Source organism: Prionailurus viverrinus, chromosome C1 (assembly GCF_022837055.1).
Source record: "Prionailurus viverrinus isolate Anna chromosome C1, UM_Priviv_1.0, whole genome shotgun sequence".
Taxonomy (NCBI): domain Eukaryota; kingdom Metazoa; phylum Chordata; class Mammalia; order Carnivora; family Felidae; genus Prionailurus; species Prionailurus viverrinus.
This window is the reverse complement of record NC_062568.1, coordinates 121,013,422-121,028,542: the sequence shown is the minus strand read 5'-3', so window position 1 is coordinate 121,028,542 and position 15,121 is coordinate 121,013,422. Positions and strand designations below refer to the sequence as shown.

General features: G+C 59.8%; 1 protein-coding gene across 5 annotated transcripts in view; it reads left to right on the top strand.

The window, feature by feature from the left end:
• The first annotated feature begins 1,248 nt into the window (after positions 1–1,248).
• Positions 1,249–15,121, top strand: part of CELSR2 (cadherin EGF LAG seven-pass G-type receptor 2) — a 33,527-nt gene continuing 19,654 nt past the window's right edge. For all 5 annotated transcript variants that reach the window (XM_047873669.1, XM_047873668.1, XM_047873667.1 and 2 more), the window contains exons 1-9: positions 1,249–5,106; positions 9,467–10,114; positions 12,032–12,254; positions 12,669–12,784; positions 12,961–13,049; positions 13,433–13,590; positions 14,017–14,180; positions 14,334–14,459; positions 14,824–14,990. In XM_047873669.1, the coding sequence (XP_047729625.1) occupies positions 1,782–5,106; positions 9,467–10,114; positions 12,032–12,254; positions 12,669–12,784; positions 12,961–13,049; positions 13,433–13,590; positions 14,017–14,180; positions 14,334–14,459; positions 14,824–14,990 (5,016 nt within the window). In that variant the 5' untranslated portion in view covers positions 1,249–1,781. The remainder of the gene's footprint in view (positions 5,107–9,466; positions 10,115–12,031; positions 12,255–12,668; positions 12,785–12,960; positions 13,050–13,432; positions 13,591–14,016; positions 14,181–14,333; positions 14,460–14,823; positions 14,991–15,121) is intronic.

The following is a 15,121-nucleotide window of genomic DNA, read 5'->3' as shown; positions in this document are numbered from 1 at the left end:
CTGCTAATTTAACTTGTGGAAACCTTATATAGGTACCTTATTCAATCCTCTCATTTTACAAAATGGAAATTGAGGTACAGGAATTTGACCAAGGTCACATAACCAGAGGGTGGTGGGACTGAGACTAAAGCCCTACCCTCCTCCCCAGGCCAGCCCTCATACTGCCTGGCCAGGCCCCTTGCAGTCTCTGCAGTTGGCCCTATTGTCCCTGAATAGGCGTCTCTGGTTGGGAGGTGAGACAGGGAAGCTCCTTCCAGATCACCCTCCACCAGCCCTGCCTGGCTTTTCTTCATGGCCCAGTTTCCATGCCTGGGCCACCTCCAGAGCTCCTGGAATCCTACACACCCCTTTCAAGTGCAAGGTTCAGTCTGTAGGCCTACACTGTGCACCAGGCACGGCTGTTTGTTCATCACAAAGCTGTGGGTGGAAGGAGGGGAACAGCAGCTGGACACTGATGGGGAAGGAGGGAGGGGGGCAAAAGGTCATCTCTCCAGACAGGAGGCCCTATGGGGCAGTGAAATCCACTGGTCTAGGATCTAGGGAGCCTGGGTCCTAACGCTTGGCTCCATCCCCAACCAACCTTGTGACCCGGTAAAAATTTCAGCCATTCTGGGCCTCAGAAGCTGGTGATATTAGTATGTTTATACCGACTGGCTTTGGCTTTGGCAGTCCCAGCTTATCGCTCCCTACAAAGTCCAGGGGTGTCCAAGCCCAGCAACTGGACCCCAAGGGGCATCCTAATTAGACCACAACTTGGATGAGGGGTGGGGATGGGGGTCTCAGGACTCTGTGTTCCAGGGAGGTGGGGTGTCACTCTGGAATATGGGGGAGGCTTTATACTGTTGAGCAGGCCCCTTTTAGCTCAGCCTGACCCAGGACCCGAGGGCTCTTATCAGCAGCCGACCATGGTGACTGGTGTGAGGTGGGCCCTTGGTCTCTGAAAGCCCTTCAAAATATTTTTGAAAACCTGTAAGCATACTTAGGGCACAAACACCGTTATTCTCATTCTCTGTCTGGCTTCTGATTGTTAATTCTTCTCTAATTTGTGGTAGGGATCTGGCCCCGGCCCAGGGGCAGGCCTGGGAAGGGATTGGGAATGGAGGTCTGGCCAGCGGGAATCCTAGAACGTCGGTGCGTAGGAGGGCGCCGGGTGGGGCCCACCTCCTTCGGTGCGGCTGGCGTTGCCGCTTTAAGGCGGCGGCGGCGCGAGCAGGTCTATGGTAATGAGCCGCCGCCGCCGCGGCTGCCGCCGCCGCTCTGCAGAGCTCGCCCGCCCGCCGGGGAGGCGAGGGATCGTGGTGGGGCTGGGCCCTTGGCCGCGGAGACAGCAACAGCCTCGGCGGGGACGCGGGGCGCGAGCGAGTGGCGCGGGGCAGTCGAGGACGGCCGGGGTCCGGGTGCGTAGCTCCGCGGGCTCAGGTGGGCGATCCCGCGGGGGCGAAAGGGGCACCTCGAGACTCGGGAAGTCGGCAGGGCCAGGGTCGCGCGGGGCCCGCGGGCGCAGGTGGCGAGAGCCGGGCGCGCAAGTGGAGGCGCGGCGCCAGCCAGCGGTGGTCGGGGTGACCCGGGCGCGGGCCGGGATCAGGGAGCGGTGCGAGCCCGGGTGCGTCGGAGAGCTCAGCGCCGGGCCCCGCCGAGGCAGCAAAGCGCAGGCCCGAGGGGCGCACGAGTGGCCCCCGGGGACTGGCGCCCCGGCCTGGGCATGAGGCGCGGCGGGGCCGGCTGGAGCCGGAGGAGGAGCCGCCGCCGCCGTTGACCCGGCCGGCCGGGAGCAGGGAGAGATGCAGAGCCGGGCAGCCCGCGACCCCCTTCCAACGCTACTGCCGCCGCCGCCGCCGCCGCTGCTGCTGCTGTTGCTGCTGCTGCTGCTACTGCCGCCACTGCTGGGAGACCAAGTGGGGCCCTGTCGTTCCCTGGGGCCCGGGGGACGTGGCTCCTCAGGGGCCTGCGCCCCCGTAGGCTGGCTCTGTCCAGCCTCAGCCTCCAACCTCTGGCTCTACACCAGCCGCTGCAGGGATGCAGGGACGGAGCTGACTGGCCACCTGGTGCCCCATCACGACGGTCTGAGGGTCTGGTGTCCAGAATCCGGAGCCCACATCCCCCTGCCGCCAGCGCCTGAAGGCTGCCCATGGAGCTGTCGTCTCCTGGGCATTGGAGGCCACGTTTCCCCCCAGGGCAAGCTCACCCTGCCCCAGGAACACCCGTGCTTAAAGGCCCCACGGCTGAGATGCCAGTCCTGCAAGCTGGTGCAGACCCCGGGGCTCAGGGCAGGGGAAAGGTCAGCAGAAGAGTCCATGGGCGGGCGTCGGAAAAGGAATGTGAATACAGCCCCCCAGTTTCAGCCCCCCAGCTACCAGGCCACAGTGCCTGAGAACCAGCCAGCTGGTACCCCTGTGGCATCCCTGCGGGCCATTGACCCAGATGAGGGTGAGGCAGGCCGGCTTGAGTACACCATGGATGCCCTCTTTGATAGCCGCTCCAAACATTTCTTTTCTCTGGACCCGATCACGGGGGCTGTAACTACAGCCGAGGAGCTAGATCGTGAGACCAAGAGCACCCATGTCTTCAGGGTCACGGCACAGGATCATGGCATGCCCCGACGCAGTGCCCTGGCCACACTTACCATCTTGGTGACTGACACCAATGATCATGACCCTGTTTTTGAGCAGCAGGAGTACAAGGAGAGCCTCAGGGAGAACCTGGAGGTTGGCTATGAGGTGCTCACGGTCAGAGCCACAGATGGTGACGCCCCTCCCAATGCCAATATTCTGTACCGCCTACTAGAGGGCCCCAGTGGCAGCCCCTCTGAAGTCTTTGAGATTGACCCTCGCTCTGGGGTGATTCGAACTCGTGGCCCTGTGGATAGGGAAGAAGTAGAATCCTACCAATTGACAGTGGAGGCAAGTGACCAGGGCCGGGACCCCGGTCCACGGAGTGCCACAGCTGCTGTGTTCCTATCTGTGGAGGATGACAATGACAATGCCCCTCAGTTCAGTGAGAAGCGCTACGTGGTCCAGGTGCGTGAGGATGTGACCCCAGGGGCCCCGGTACTCCGGGTCACAGCCTCAGATCGAGACAAGGGCAGTAATGCCTTGGTGCATTACAGCATCATGAGTGGCAACGCTCGGGGACAGTTTTACCTGGATGCCCAGACTGGAGCTCTGGATGTGGTGAGCCCTCTTGACTATGAGACAACCAAGGAGTATACCCTACGGGTTAGAGCACAGGATGGTGGCCGCCCCCCGCTCTCCAACGTCTCTGGCCTGGTGACAGTGCAAGTCCTGGATATTAATGACAATGCCCCCATCTTTGTTAGCACCCCTTTCCAGGCTACTGTGCTGGAGAGTGTCCCTTTAGGCTACCTGGTCCTCCATGTCCAGGCCATTGACGCCGACGCTGGTGACAATGCCCGCCTGGAATACCGCCTTGCCGGGGTTGGGCATGACTTTCCCTTTGCCATCAACAATGGCACAGGCTGGATCTCTGTGGCAGCTGAGCTGGACCGGGAAGAGGTTGATTTCTATAGCTTTGGGGTAGAAGCCCGAGACCATGGCACCCCAGTGCTTACTGCCTCAGCTAGTGTCAGTGTGACCATCCTGGATGTCAACGACAACAACCCCACCTTTACCCAACCAGAGTACACAGTGAGACTCAATGAGGATGCAGCTGTGGGCACCAGTGTGGTGACAGTGTCGGCTGTGGACCGTGATGCCCACAGCGTCATCACCTACCAGATCACCAGTGGCAACACCCGTAACCGCTTTTCCATCACCAGCCAGAGTGGTGGTGGGCTGGTGTCGCTCGCGCTGCCATTGGACTACAAACTTGAGCGGCAATACGTGCTAGCTGTCACTGCCTCTGACGGCACACGGCAGGACACGGCACAGGTGGTAGTGAACGTCACTGATGCCAACACCCACCGTCCCGTCTTTCAGAGCTCCCACTATACGGTGAACGTTAATGAGGACCGGCCAGCAGGCACCACGGTGGTGCTGATCAGTGCCACGGACGAGGACACAGGTGAGAATGCCCGCATCACCTACTTTATGGAGGACAGCATCCCTCAGTTCCGCATTGATGCAGATACAGGGGCTGTCACCACCCAGGCTGAGCTGGACTACGAGGATCAAGTGTCCTATACCCTGGCCATCACTGCCCGGGACAATGGCATTCCCCAGAAGTCTGACACAACTTACCTGGAGATACTGGTGAATGATGTGAATGACAATGCCCCTCAGTTCCTTCGTGACTCCTACCAGGGCAGCGTCTATGAGGATGTGCCCCCCTTCACCAGTGTGCTGCAGATCTCGGCCACTGACCGTGACTCTGGCCTTAATGGCAGGGTCTTCTACACCTTCCAAGGGGGTGATGATGGAGATGGTGACTTTATCGTAGAGTCCACATCAGGCATCGTGAGAACGCTTCGGAGGCTGGATCGTGAGAATGTGGCCCAGTACATTTTGCGGGCATATGCAGTGGACAAGGGGATGCCTCCCGCCCGCACGCCTATGGAAGTGACAGTCACTGTGTTGGATGTGAACGACAATCCACCCGTCTTTGAGCAGGACGAGTTTGATGTGTTTGTGGAAGAGAACAGCCCCATCGGGTTGGCCGTGGCCCGGGTCACAGCCACTGACCCTGACGAAGGCACCAATGCCCAGATCATGTACCAGATAGTGGAGGGCAACATCCCTGAGGTCTTCCAACTGGACATCTTCTCTGGGGAGTTGACCGCTCTGGTGGATTTGGACTATGAAGACCGGCCTGAATACATCCTGGTCATCCAGGCCACGTCGGCTCCCCTGGTGAGCCGGGCTACTGTCCACGTCCGCCTGCTTGACCGCAACGACAACCCACCAGTGCTGGGCAACTTTGAGATCCTTTTCAACAACTATGTCACCAACCGCTCAAGCAGTTTCCCTGGGGGTGCCATCGGCCGTGTGCCTGCCCATGACCCTGACATCTCAGACAGCCTGACTTACAGCTTTGAGCGGGGGAATGAACTCAGCCTCGTCCTGCTCAATGCCTCCACAGGCGAACTGAGGCTGAGCCGGGCATTGGACAACAACCGGCCTCTGGAGGCCATCATGAGCGTGCTAGTGTCAGGTAAGGAAGGGCCCAGGTGGTGTCAGGTGGGGGCGGCCATTGGAGGAGGCCCTGGGCAGCCGTCCAGGGAGAAGCCTTGGACTCACCTCTCTGCCCAGAGGCTGGCACAGAGGTTGAGGGGTGAGAAGCAGCTTGGGAAGGAGCCCTGGGAATCCTGGCAGCTGGTGCAGGCCCCGCCTGCCACCCCAGGCTAGGCTGGGCTGCTTCGGTTGGCTGCCCCCTGCCTACCACCCTGTGACGTGGCAGGGCAAGTGTGGCAAGGCTGCCCTGGCTATGGCTGCCAAGAATTGTAAGGAAAAAAAAGAAAAGAAAAGAAAAGAAAAAAGGCACGTGGAAGACTGGGGGGCCAGGAGAGCTGGGGGAGGGGTAGAGAGGACTGTGTTGTGTGTGGGGCAGGGAGGTGAGCCGGTCCCCTCAGCACCCCTTCACGCCCGGCAGGGTATTCTTGTGATCTCATAACAGCCTTCTGACAGAGCAGAGGGCTGTGGGGCACAGGGTTGCCGCCGAGGGGTCAGGACCCTGCTGTCGGGCCTCTTCTGGCCCCTTCTGGCTCCCGGCTGAGCCCCAGACTGGCTGAGGGGGACTTTGTCTAGTGCATTCTTTTCCCTCCAGGCAGAAAGAGCCTGGCCTGGCTACCCCTTCAGAGCTCCCGCAGGAAGTGAAGCCAGAGCTCATTGTCTCTGTCCAAACAGACCCCACTGTCAGAGGCCATGGTTCGGGGTCCAGCTTGGGGGAGGGGCTGCGGTGAAGCCAGGGCCAGGCTGAGGCCTCCTGGGCTGCCTTGCCACCCCGTGGGCTCTTCTTAGGATGCTAGGCCTTCCTTGCTGTCTGTGACCAGCCTGGACTCAAGGAATGAGGTATGGGGACCAGGATGAGTGAGGGGACTGGTGGTCTTTGAGGGTAGAGCCCCCTGCTCCGGTGGGGAGAGAACAGAGTCCTGGGGCGTGGGAGCCTGGCCAGGACCCAGGCTAGGCATTCCTGCTGCTTGGCCAAGCGCTCAGCCTGCAGACTCCCTGGACAGAGGGTTGGGGGAGGAGAGTTGGGAGGGGGGGGGGCGGCATTCTGTCTTCTCTGTCAGCTATGAGGAGTGATTGGCAGTGGCAGGGAGGGGGTCAGCCCCAGGTTGCCGAGTCCCTTCCCCAAGCCTGGGAACAACTGGCACCCCCATGAGGGCCCCTTGTTAGAGACACCCTAGGGATGGATGGCCCAGGATACCCCATTCCAGACACATAAGGGAGGAGAAGAAAAGAGTCTGGCACCCCTCTATTGCCACCTCAGGGAGTCTGGGCCTAGAGGGCAATGAAAGACCTGTGAGATGCAGGGTGTGGTCAGCCCCCTCCCCGCTCTGGGTCCTTCCTGGACAGATGCCTCCCCTACCCTACTCCCTTAGGTGGCCACAGGAGCCAGGGGATAAGAGATTTTAGAGGTCATGGACAAGGCTCTGTGCCTCTTGAAGCTTCAGTTTCCCTCCAGGAGGAGGATGTGAAGGGCTCGAGCTCCTGTATCCTGTACCCTTTTCTGCTGGGAGAAGCAAGCTGTGGGGAGGGATGGAAAAGAAGGGCCTCTGCTTCTTGTCCTCCCCACAGCCTGTCCTAGGCGAGTATGTCAGGACACTGAGGAGGCCCCACCCAGCCTTCAGGCTCCTACCTGGGCAGAACCCCTGACCACAGCTCCCTGAGAACAGAAGGGAAGGCCTCAGGCTGGCCCTCCAGCCCTGGCCCCACCATGTCCCTTAAGCCCTGACCCTTGGAGGCAGTCACCACGGCAACCCCAAAGTTAAGGGAGGCTGGGGTGAGGGGGAACTGACTCCCACTGCCCTTTGTTTTCCTTCTCTTGTTCTTTGTCTCTCTTTCTTACCCGCCCCTGCCCACAGGGCCCTCCTGCTCTGCCCCACTTCATTGCCCTCTCCTGATCTCCTGTGTAGCTCTCTCCTCCTTTCCCACTTTCTCCATTGCTGGCTCTTTTTCTGGGTCTTTGTTTTCCCCTGTTTGGTCTCCACGTTCATGCCCCTCTGACTTCCCTGCCTCTTTTCCCTGTGGCTGAAGCTGCCCCAGCTTGGGCTGGATGGCTCTTCTGAGGCCCCAATTCTCCCTGCCTCTTTCTTACTCTGCTGGAACACACAGGAACTCTTGTGCGTGGTCTGGTCAGCTCCCAGAGCGGCAGACCCCCACCCACTCCCCCTCCAGGCCTGCCGCTTCCAGTGGCACATCTGCCAGGGGAAGACAGGTTTGGAGTCTGATTCTGCCACAGTCTGGGACCTGGGATCCCTGTTCCCACCCTGCCTTGACACCTGAGGGGTGACCTAGGTCAAGGCAAGGGAGAGGAACAAAGAGGAAGGACTGAGCAGTAGGTTGACTGCTGGGGATGAGGGACAACAGAAGAGGGGGCAGGTGGCCACAGATGGTAGACCAGATGGGAAGCAACAGAGACACATTGGGTGAGGGGCATGGGCGGGGCCTGGGACGGCAGTGGGGAGACACAGGGAGGAGTGCTTGTTCCCGGGGCTGAGTGGTGGTGAGGTTTCTCTTGCTCACTGGCTTTGACTGCCCCCTCCGCTCCCTAATCAGTTAGGGGCTCTGTGTGGACTCTTCGGCAGCTTTCTGCCTGGAAGGACTATCCCATCAAGGAATCACTGGGCAGAGGCACCAAGTGCCTGAGAGCCCTGTGCCAGCTCCCCACCTCAGTGCAGGGTGGTCTGAAAGAGGGAGAAAAGTAGAGCCTGAGGTCATAAATCTGGGCAGGCCTCCTGGAGTAGGTGAGCTTGGGGCAGGTTAGAATAGTAGGAGGACTGTGGGTAGGCCAGGTGGGAAGGCACAGCGTGTTCGGTAGCTCTAGACGAGAGTAGGAGGAGCAGAAGTGGGGAATGACAGGCAAGCTTGCTGGTGAGAGCAGGCAGGCTTTGGCAGTCTCTGCGATGAGGCTGGAGGGCAGGTGGGTGGACCAAAGCCATGGCTGAGATGGGTGTCTGCCTTCAGCCTTCCCTGGCTGAGCTGAGCTGCCTGGTGTAGTTAGCCACCTCCCGTAGGTACGTAGGTACGGCAGAGAAGCAGAATCTATTCCCAGGTCCCTCCCATAATCCCACCCCACCCCAGAAACACCATATTCTGCCCTGTTCCCACTAGGGGTGCCTTCTTAATATCAACTCAGGGCCCCTCCTGCTGTGTTTAAAAGATCATTTCCTCACTATGGAGACATCAGCATCTTAGCATTTACCGAACACCTACTATGTGTAGGACATTGTAGTAAATTTAAAAAATGAATACCCTTTACAGCCCTGCCAAGCCATTTCCTCCTCCCCACTGGTCTCCGGCTTTCATTTTCGAACTAAATAAAATCCAGTGTCACGTATATGTGCATTCAGGTGTGCATGGTATTTCTGGGCTTAGAGTGTGGGTGGAGTGAGACACTAGAGTGTGTTAGCACCTAGCTGTTTATAAGTGAGTGTGTGGCCTGCAGGTGTAGCAAGCATTTGGGTGCAATGCAGTGAGCCAAGCGGGCGATGAATAGCTAGAGGCCCAAGGCCGGAGGGGAGATCAGCCTAGTGGGGCTTTTCTGGGGTTTCAGGTTGGAGAGCTGCCCAGGCCCTTCCATCTCTGCCCCCCACCCCCATCTCTCACAGCATCAGGGCAATGGGTGGTGCAGCCCCTGGAAAGGTGGCTCAGCTGGATTTCCTGGGGTGAGGCCTCCCCAGGCTATCTTCAGCAGCCCAGAGAGTTGGGCGGGAAGAATGCTTTGTGTGGGGCGTTGCTATGGGAATAGCAGGCCTGTGCCCAAGCAGCCATGGGGCTCAGTGGGAGGGGGACTGGGTGGCCCACTGACCCAGTTCACCCCTCACTCTGCCTCGGTGGGGGAGGAGGGAGCACGCCAGGGTCAGGGTTATGGTAGTGTCGAGGTATAGAGGCTGAGGGGGTAGGATGATCATTTTTGTGGGTATCTCATGGTGCTCTGGGCCCTGTAGAAAGGTAAGAAATAGGCAAAATTGGGTTCTTGTGCAGGGAAGTCCCGAATTTGGTGTAAGAGAGTAAGAGTCATGGCTTGGACAGGGAAAGGTGCACAAACATTAAAAGACATGCCGTTCTTCACAGTGCAGGGTTTTTGTAAAGTATGCAAAGAGAACTTGTGAAAAATGGAATCACCTTAAGTGTGGGTGGGGGCCGATCCAGCAAGGTGTGACTTCCCTACATGTAGTCTCTTAGGCACTTTTTGCCACTGTGGCAGCTGGGCAATTCAGTAGTGTGTGGGCTGGATTTCGGCTCCCGCTCCCTTCTTGGGGTGCTCCTGCCCAAGGCTAGGTCTCCGGCTTGGCACCCCTGCCCTCCCAGCCCTGTGCCGGGTCCTGACCCATGTCACTTATCCGCAGACGGCGTGCACAGTGTTACTGCCCAGTGCGCACTGCGTGTCACCATCATCACGGACGAAATGCTCACGCACAGCATCACACTGCGCCTGGAGGACATGTCGCCAGAGCGCTTCCTGTCCCCCCTACTGGGTCTCTTCATCCAGGCGGTGGCCGCCACGCTGGCCACACCCCCAGACCACGTGGTGGTCTTCAACGTGCAGCGGGACACCGACGCCCCCGGTGGCCACATCCTCAATGTGAGCCTGTCGGTGGGCCAGCCGCCTGGGCCGGGGGGCGGGCCGCCCTTCCTGCCCTCCGAGGACCTGCAGGAACGTCTGTACCTGAACCGCAGTCTGCTCACGGCCATCTCGGCGCAGCGCGTGCTGCCCTTCGACGACAACATCTGCCTGCGCGAGCCCTGCGAGAATTACATGCGCTGCGTGTCGGTGCTGCGCTTTGACTCCTCCGCGCCCTTCATCGCCTCCTCCTCGGTGCTCTTCCGGCCCATCCATCCCGTTGGGGGGCTGCGCTGCCGCTGCCCACCGGGCTTCACGGGCGACTACTGCGAGACCGAGGTGGACCTCTGCTACTCGCGGCCCTGCGGCTCCCATGGGCGCTGCCGCAGCCGAGAGGGCGGCTACACCTGCCTCTGTCGCGACGGCTACACGGGTGAGCTGGAGGGGGTCGGGGGGAGGTATTCTGGAGGGCTAACGCTTCAGTGCAAGCACAGATCAGGCTAAGGACCGGGGCTGCCTCGTTCTTTTCCAGAATAAGGCAGGCACAGGTTACACTGGTCATCTGCAGATCCCACTTGCTCCTCTACAGCGACCTACTGGGGAGGGAGGAGGGGGGAGCCCACCTTCTCCCAGCACTCCCCACCCACATCCCAGGCAGCGTAGTAAGTGAAGTCAGCGCCTGCTCTAGAGGCAGCCGGCTCGGGTTTATATTCCAGCTTTGCCACTAGTAGTAGTTGTGTGACCTCGGGCAAGTTACTTAACCTCTCTGTGTCTCGGTATTTTTAAATGGAGATGATAAATTGATTTACCTCACAGCGTGGTTGTAAGGATTAATGTAATTAACTTAATACATGTAAAGAGCCAGCCCTTGGAAGGTGTTGGCTGTGATTTAAGAGACCACTGGACTCAGGCGACTTGTTCTGAGTCTCACCTCACAGCTTGACTAGACCTGAGGCTGGGCCTGGAATCTGGTCTCCCCCACCACTGAGCGAGTTACCTTTTTGGGCTGCAGCCCATACTTTTCTTCCCAGGCGTTGAGAAGAAGGCATAGAAAAAACTGGAGGGGTTTGGGTGCGGGGTAGCGTTGTTTCAGAAGGTCTGTGTACCTTTGTGACCCTAAGCAGAATAGCTCCACCCCTGCGCAGGTGCTGGGAAAAGGGTCAGGCCTCCCAGTTGGCCTGTGACCTGGGTTTTTACACATCCCCTCCCCAGCCTCTGCTTTGTGCTCCTGACCCCGCCCTGCAGGCTCCTGTTTCTCCTCAGGACACCCCCTTCTCTCCTCCCTGGGCCCTTCCTCCCCAGATAGGTTAGGCCTACTCTCTCTCCTCCACAGCCATGCCCACTGGCTCTGCCAGCGTTGGCGGGCAGACCCCACCGCCTTTCTGCTGCATCTTCCTGCCCAGAACTTGCCAGACTTGACTCCTCTCAGTCTGCTGTGGGTGGGGGTGGAGGGGAGGGGAGGGCTTGGGGGATGGGAGGGGAGTCTTTGTCCAGGAGGATGGGGAGGGGGGCTTAGAGTAGGCGAACAACAGTTTCCATGGAAACAAGAGCCAGTCACTAGGCACAGGAGCTGAGAACCTATCTCTAGAATCTGAGAATGGGGAGGGAGAGAAAGGGGTGGATTTTCCCATCTGATGTTGTTGGAATTTTCAGTTCCTCCACTGAAATCCTGGTCTGCTCCCAGGGCTCAGTTCCCCAATCTGTCAGCATCTCCCAAGTGCACAGAGGGCCTCCTTCTGGGCCCCAGGACTCAGGGCGGGAGTTCTCTGCCCCATTCCTGGGAGTCTCCAGCTTCCCCCACCCCTCACCCCCCACCCATAACTCTGACAACCGAAGTGGAAGCCTGGTCTCTTCCCCAGAGAGGGAAACTGATCTTGGCGCCTGGCAGAGACAAAAGCACCAGTGGGAGGGTGGGAAGAAGGGGGTTTGGCACCAGCCCTGGTGTTGTCCTGCAGGCTCTTTCCTCCATGCACATCCACCCCTGTGGGAACAGAACACCCCCAAGCTTGCTTGGAAGCCAGGATACCAAAGGCTAACTAGGACCTGGGCCTTATGACCAGAGACCCCGGCAGGCCTGTGCACTTGAGCCCCAAAAGGAGTACAGAAGGGCCTGGGAGCTTCAAGGAACTCGCAGGGGAGCAGTATAATGGGATGGTGGTGAGAATGGCACGGTGGGCCAGACACAACACCCCGGTTTCCTAGATCTCAGAGAAGGTGGGCACATGAAAGGAGGTGCAGATGCTTGGGAGAATTTGGGAGTGTTATGGGAGGTATCGCTGGGTGAGGAGCCGTCCCAGTTACTCTACCCTCTCAGGCACTTGATATCCGCCCTGGCTTTCCCCTTGCCCAGGTGAGCACTGCGAGGTGAGTGCCCGCTCAGGCCGTTGCAGCCCAGGTGTCTGCAAGAACGGAGGCACCTGCGTGAACCTGCTGGTGGGTGGCTTCAAGTGCGACTGCCCATCTGGAGACTTCGAGAAGCCCTACTGCCAGGTGACCACGCGCAGCTTCCCCGCCCGCTCCTTCATCACCTTCCGTGGCCTGCGCCAGCGCTTCCACTTCACCCTGGCCCTCTCGTGAGTGGCTGGGCCCTGAGCTGGGGGGAGGGAGTGTGGAGAGAGCCTGGGGTGTCTCCCATTCTGCACGCAAGGCAAGAGGTCAGGCAGCGAAAGTGCTTGGAGCAGGTTGTTGGCAGAGCCAGCTCTGCACTTGAGAGTTGCTTGTGCGCTCTGCCAGCAGACGTTCCTCACCCGCCAGGGTCCACTTATCACTCTTCCTACCCCACTTTTGAGGGTGGGGAGTCAGGAGGTCAGGGTTCTGGTTTTAGTTCTGGTTTGGGCTCATCTTCCACGTTCTAGCTCCACAGCCCTTAACCTTAGCCAAGTGTCAGCCCTCTGGAGTGTCCTGAGTAGGATCAGGGAGGGGCTAGTTAGGTGGCTGGGGTTAGGCTGGTGCCCCGCTCCCTGCCCCCATCTCCACCTCCTGCTCAGGTTTGCCACCAAGGAGCGCGATGGGCTGCTGTTATACAACGGACGTTTTAACGAGAAGCATGACTTTGTGGCCCTCGAGGTGATCCAGGAGCAGGTCCAGCTCACCTTCTCTGCAGGTGATCCCGGTTGCCCCATGTCCTTGCCCATCTCCCAAAGGCCCTATGTGTCGTGGCCCCTGACCCCAAGCCACACGCCCTCCCAGCCCAACCTGGGCCCAGTCCCAACTGTGAGCACACCCTCCCCATTCCCAGCCCTCATCTGACGTCCCAGCTCACCTGGGTCCTTTCCCCAGGGGAGTCGACCACCACTGTGTCTCCATTCGTGCCCGGAGGGGTCAGTGACGGACAGTGGCACACAGTCCAGCTGAAGTACTACAATAAGGTGAGTGTGGGAGGGGGTCAAGGAGCTGGAGGGTTCTGTCCTTGGCTCAGGTGCTCAGATCTAGGTGGTGCTTCATCCAGGGGGGCTGGTAATGGATGACACTTCTGACGGAAGGGGGGGAAGGGGGTGGGAACTTGCCACTTTGCCGGGGTGTCTCCCTTCCACCCTGCAGTACTAGATGTCCCCTGTCCTGTTAGACAGGCACACACTCCAGTAGACATTGAGGAATGCAGTCGAGCACATATGTCACGTGAACACACGTGTGCACACCTGTATATATGTGTGTACAGAGCGGTGTCAGCATGTGCTGGTGCCTTTGTGCCTGGCCCGTGAACCTAGTGGGCTTCTTGAACTGTTTCTCTTCTCTGCCCTTCCCTGTCCAGCCACTGTTAGGTCAGACAGGGCTCCCGCAGGGTCCATCTGAACAGAAGGTGGCTGTGGTGACCGTGGATGGCTGTGACACAGGAGTGGCCCTGCGTTTTGGAGCTGTCCTGGGCAACTACTCCTGTGCTGCCCAGGGTACCCAGGGTGGCAGCAAAAAGTGAGCAGGGGAGAGGGCTGAGGGATGGGGTGCAGTGTGGGGCCAGGCAGGGAGGGAAGGTTGAGACAGTGGGCCTCAGGGAGCCCTGAAATGGAAACCAATCCAGATGGCGGCCTTCCCTCATCTTGCTTCCCTTAGCCCCTGCTCAGGCTTCTGCAGAGGTTTGGGTTGGGGAGCGGGAACGGCAAGGTTAGGCGATTAGGGCAGGGTCTCATGGAGCGGTCTGGGGGGTGCAGGGGGATGGTGGGTGTGAGATGAGAGTGGCTCCAGGTTGGGATGCCCCGCTTTCTCTGTGCTTTCTCCAGGGCCCCTTGGGCTCCTGCCTGGGTCCTTCCCGCCTCTGGCCTGGTGGCAGGGAGAGGAGAGAAGGAAGAGCCAGAAGCTCCCCCGTTTTGCCTCACGTTGCCATCATTTCTGCTCCCCCAGGTCTCTGGATCTGACAGGGCCCCTGCTGCTGGGTGGGGTACCTGACCTGCCCGAGAGCTTCCCTGTCCGCACGCGGCACTTTGTGGGCTGCATGAGGAACCTGCAAGTGGACAGCCGGCACGTAGACATGGCTGACTTCATCGCCAACAACGGCACCGTGCCTGGTACGGGGACCCGGGGCAGGGGCAAGGCCAGGAACCCAGTGCAGAAAGGAGGGCTGGGCCTGGAATGGGGACATGTTGGGGGTTTCAGAGGCCCCTCCGGCTACAGGTTTTCTGTCTGGAGCCCCGACCCGAGCCCCTTTCTCTCCTGTCTAGGCTGCCCTGCCAAGAAGAACGTGTGTGACAGCAATAGTTGCAACAATGGGGGCACCTGTGTGAACCAGTGGGACGCGTTCAGCTGCGAGTGCCCTCTGGGCTTCGGGGGCAAGAGCTGTGCCCAGGGTAGGAGGGGCAGCCAGCAGAGGCTGAGGCCTGAGAGCTGTCAGCAATGCTGGGAACACTGGCAGGGTCGGGGCAGGCGCTGGGCAGGGCCCAGCCAGGCTGGGCTGTAGGTGGAAAAGCGTGTCTGGGCAGAGCCCTGAGAGGGTAGCACTGGAGACAAAGGGCCCAGTCAGAGGCAGGCCTGGGCACAGCATGGGGCAGGCGCAGGACAGGTAAATGCTCTGGAGGGTGGGGCCAACGAGGGGAGTGGGCACTAGGAGGGGCAGTGCCCTGCCTCCCACAGAGCCACCACCTCTGAGCATCATACCCCCTGGGGCACTTGGCTACTCCACCCCTCAGAATCTGCCTTTATCTGCCTCCTCAGAAATGGCCAACCCGCAGCGCTTCCTGGGCAGCAGCCTGGTGGCCTGGCACGGCCTCTCGCTGCCCATCTCCCAGCCCTGGCACCTCAGCCTCATGTTCCGCACACGCCAGGCCAACGGTGTCCTGCTGCAGGCTGTCACCAGGGGGCGCAGCACTATCACCCTGCAGGTGATGCAGGGAGGGGGTAGTGACCAGGGCTGCTGTAGCCTCCAGGGGGCTGGTCAGAGATGGCTGGGCGGGGTCTATTCTTGTCCCCAAGGAAGAGGCCGCTAGAGCTGTTTGTTGGATCACTGCTGCCA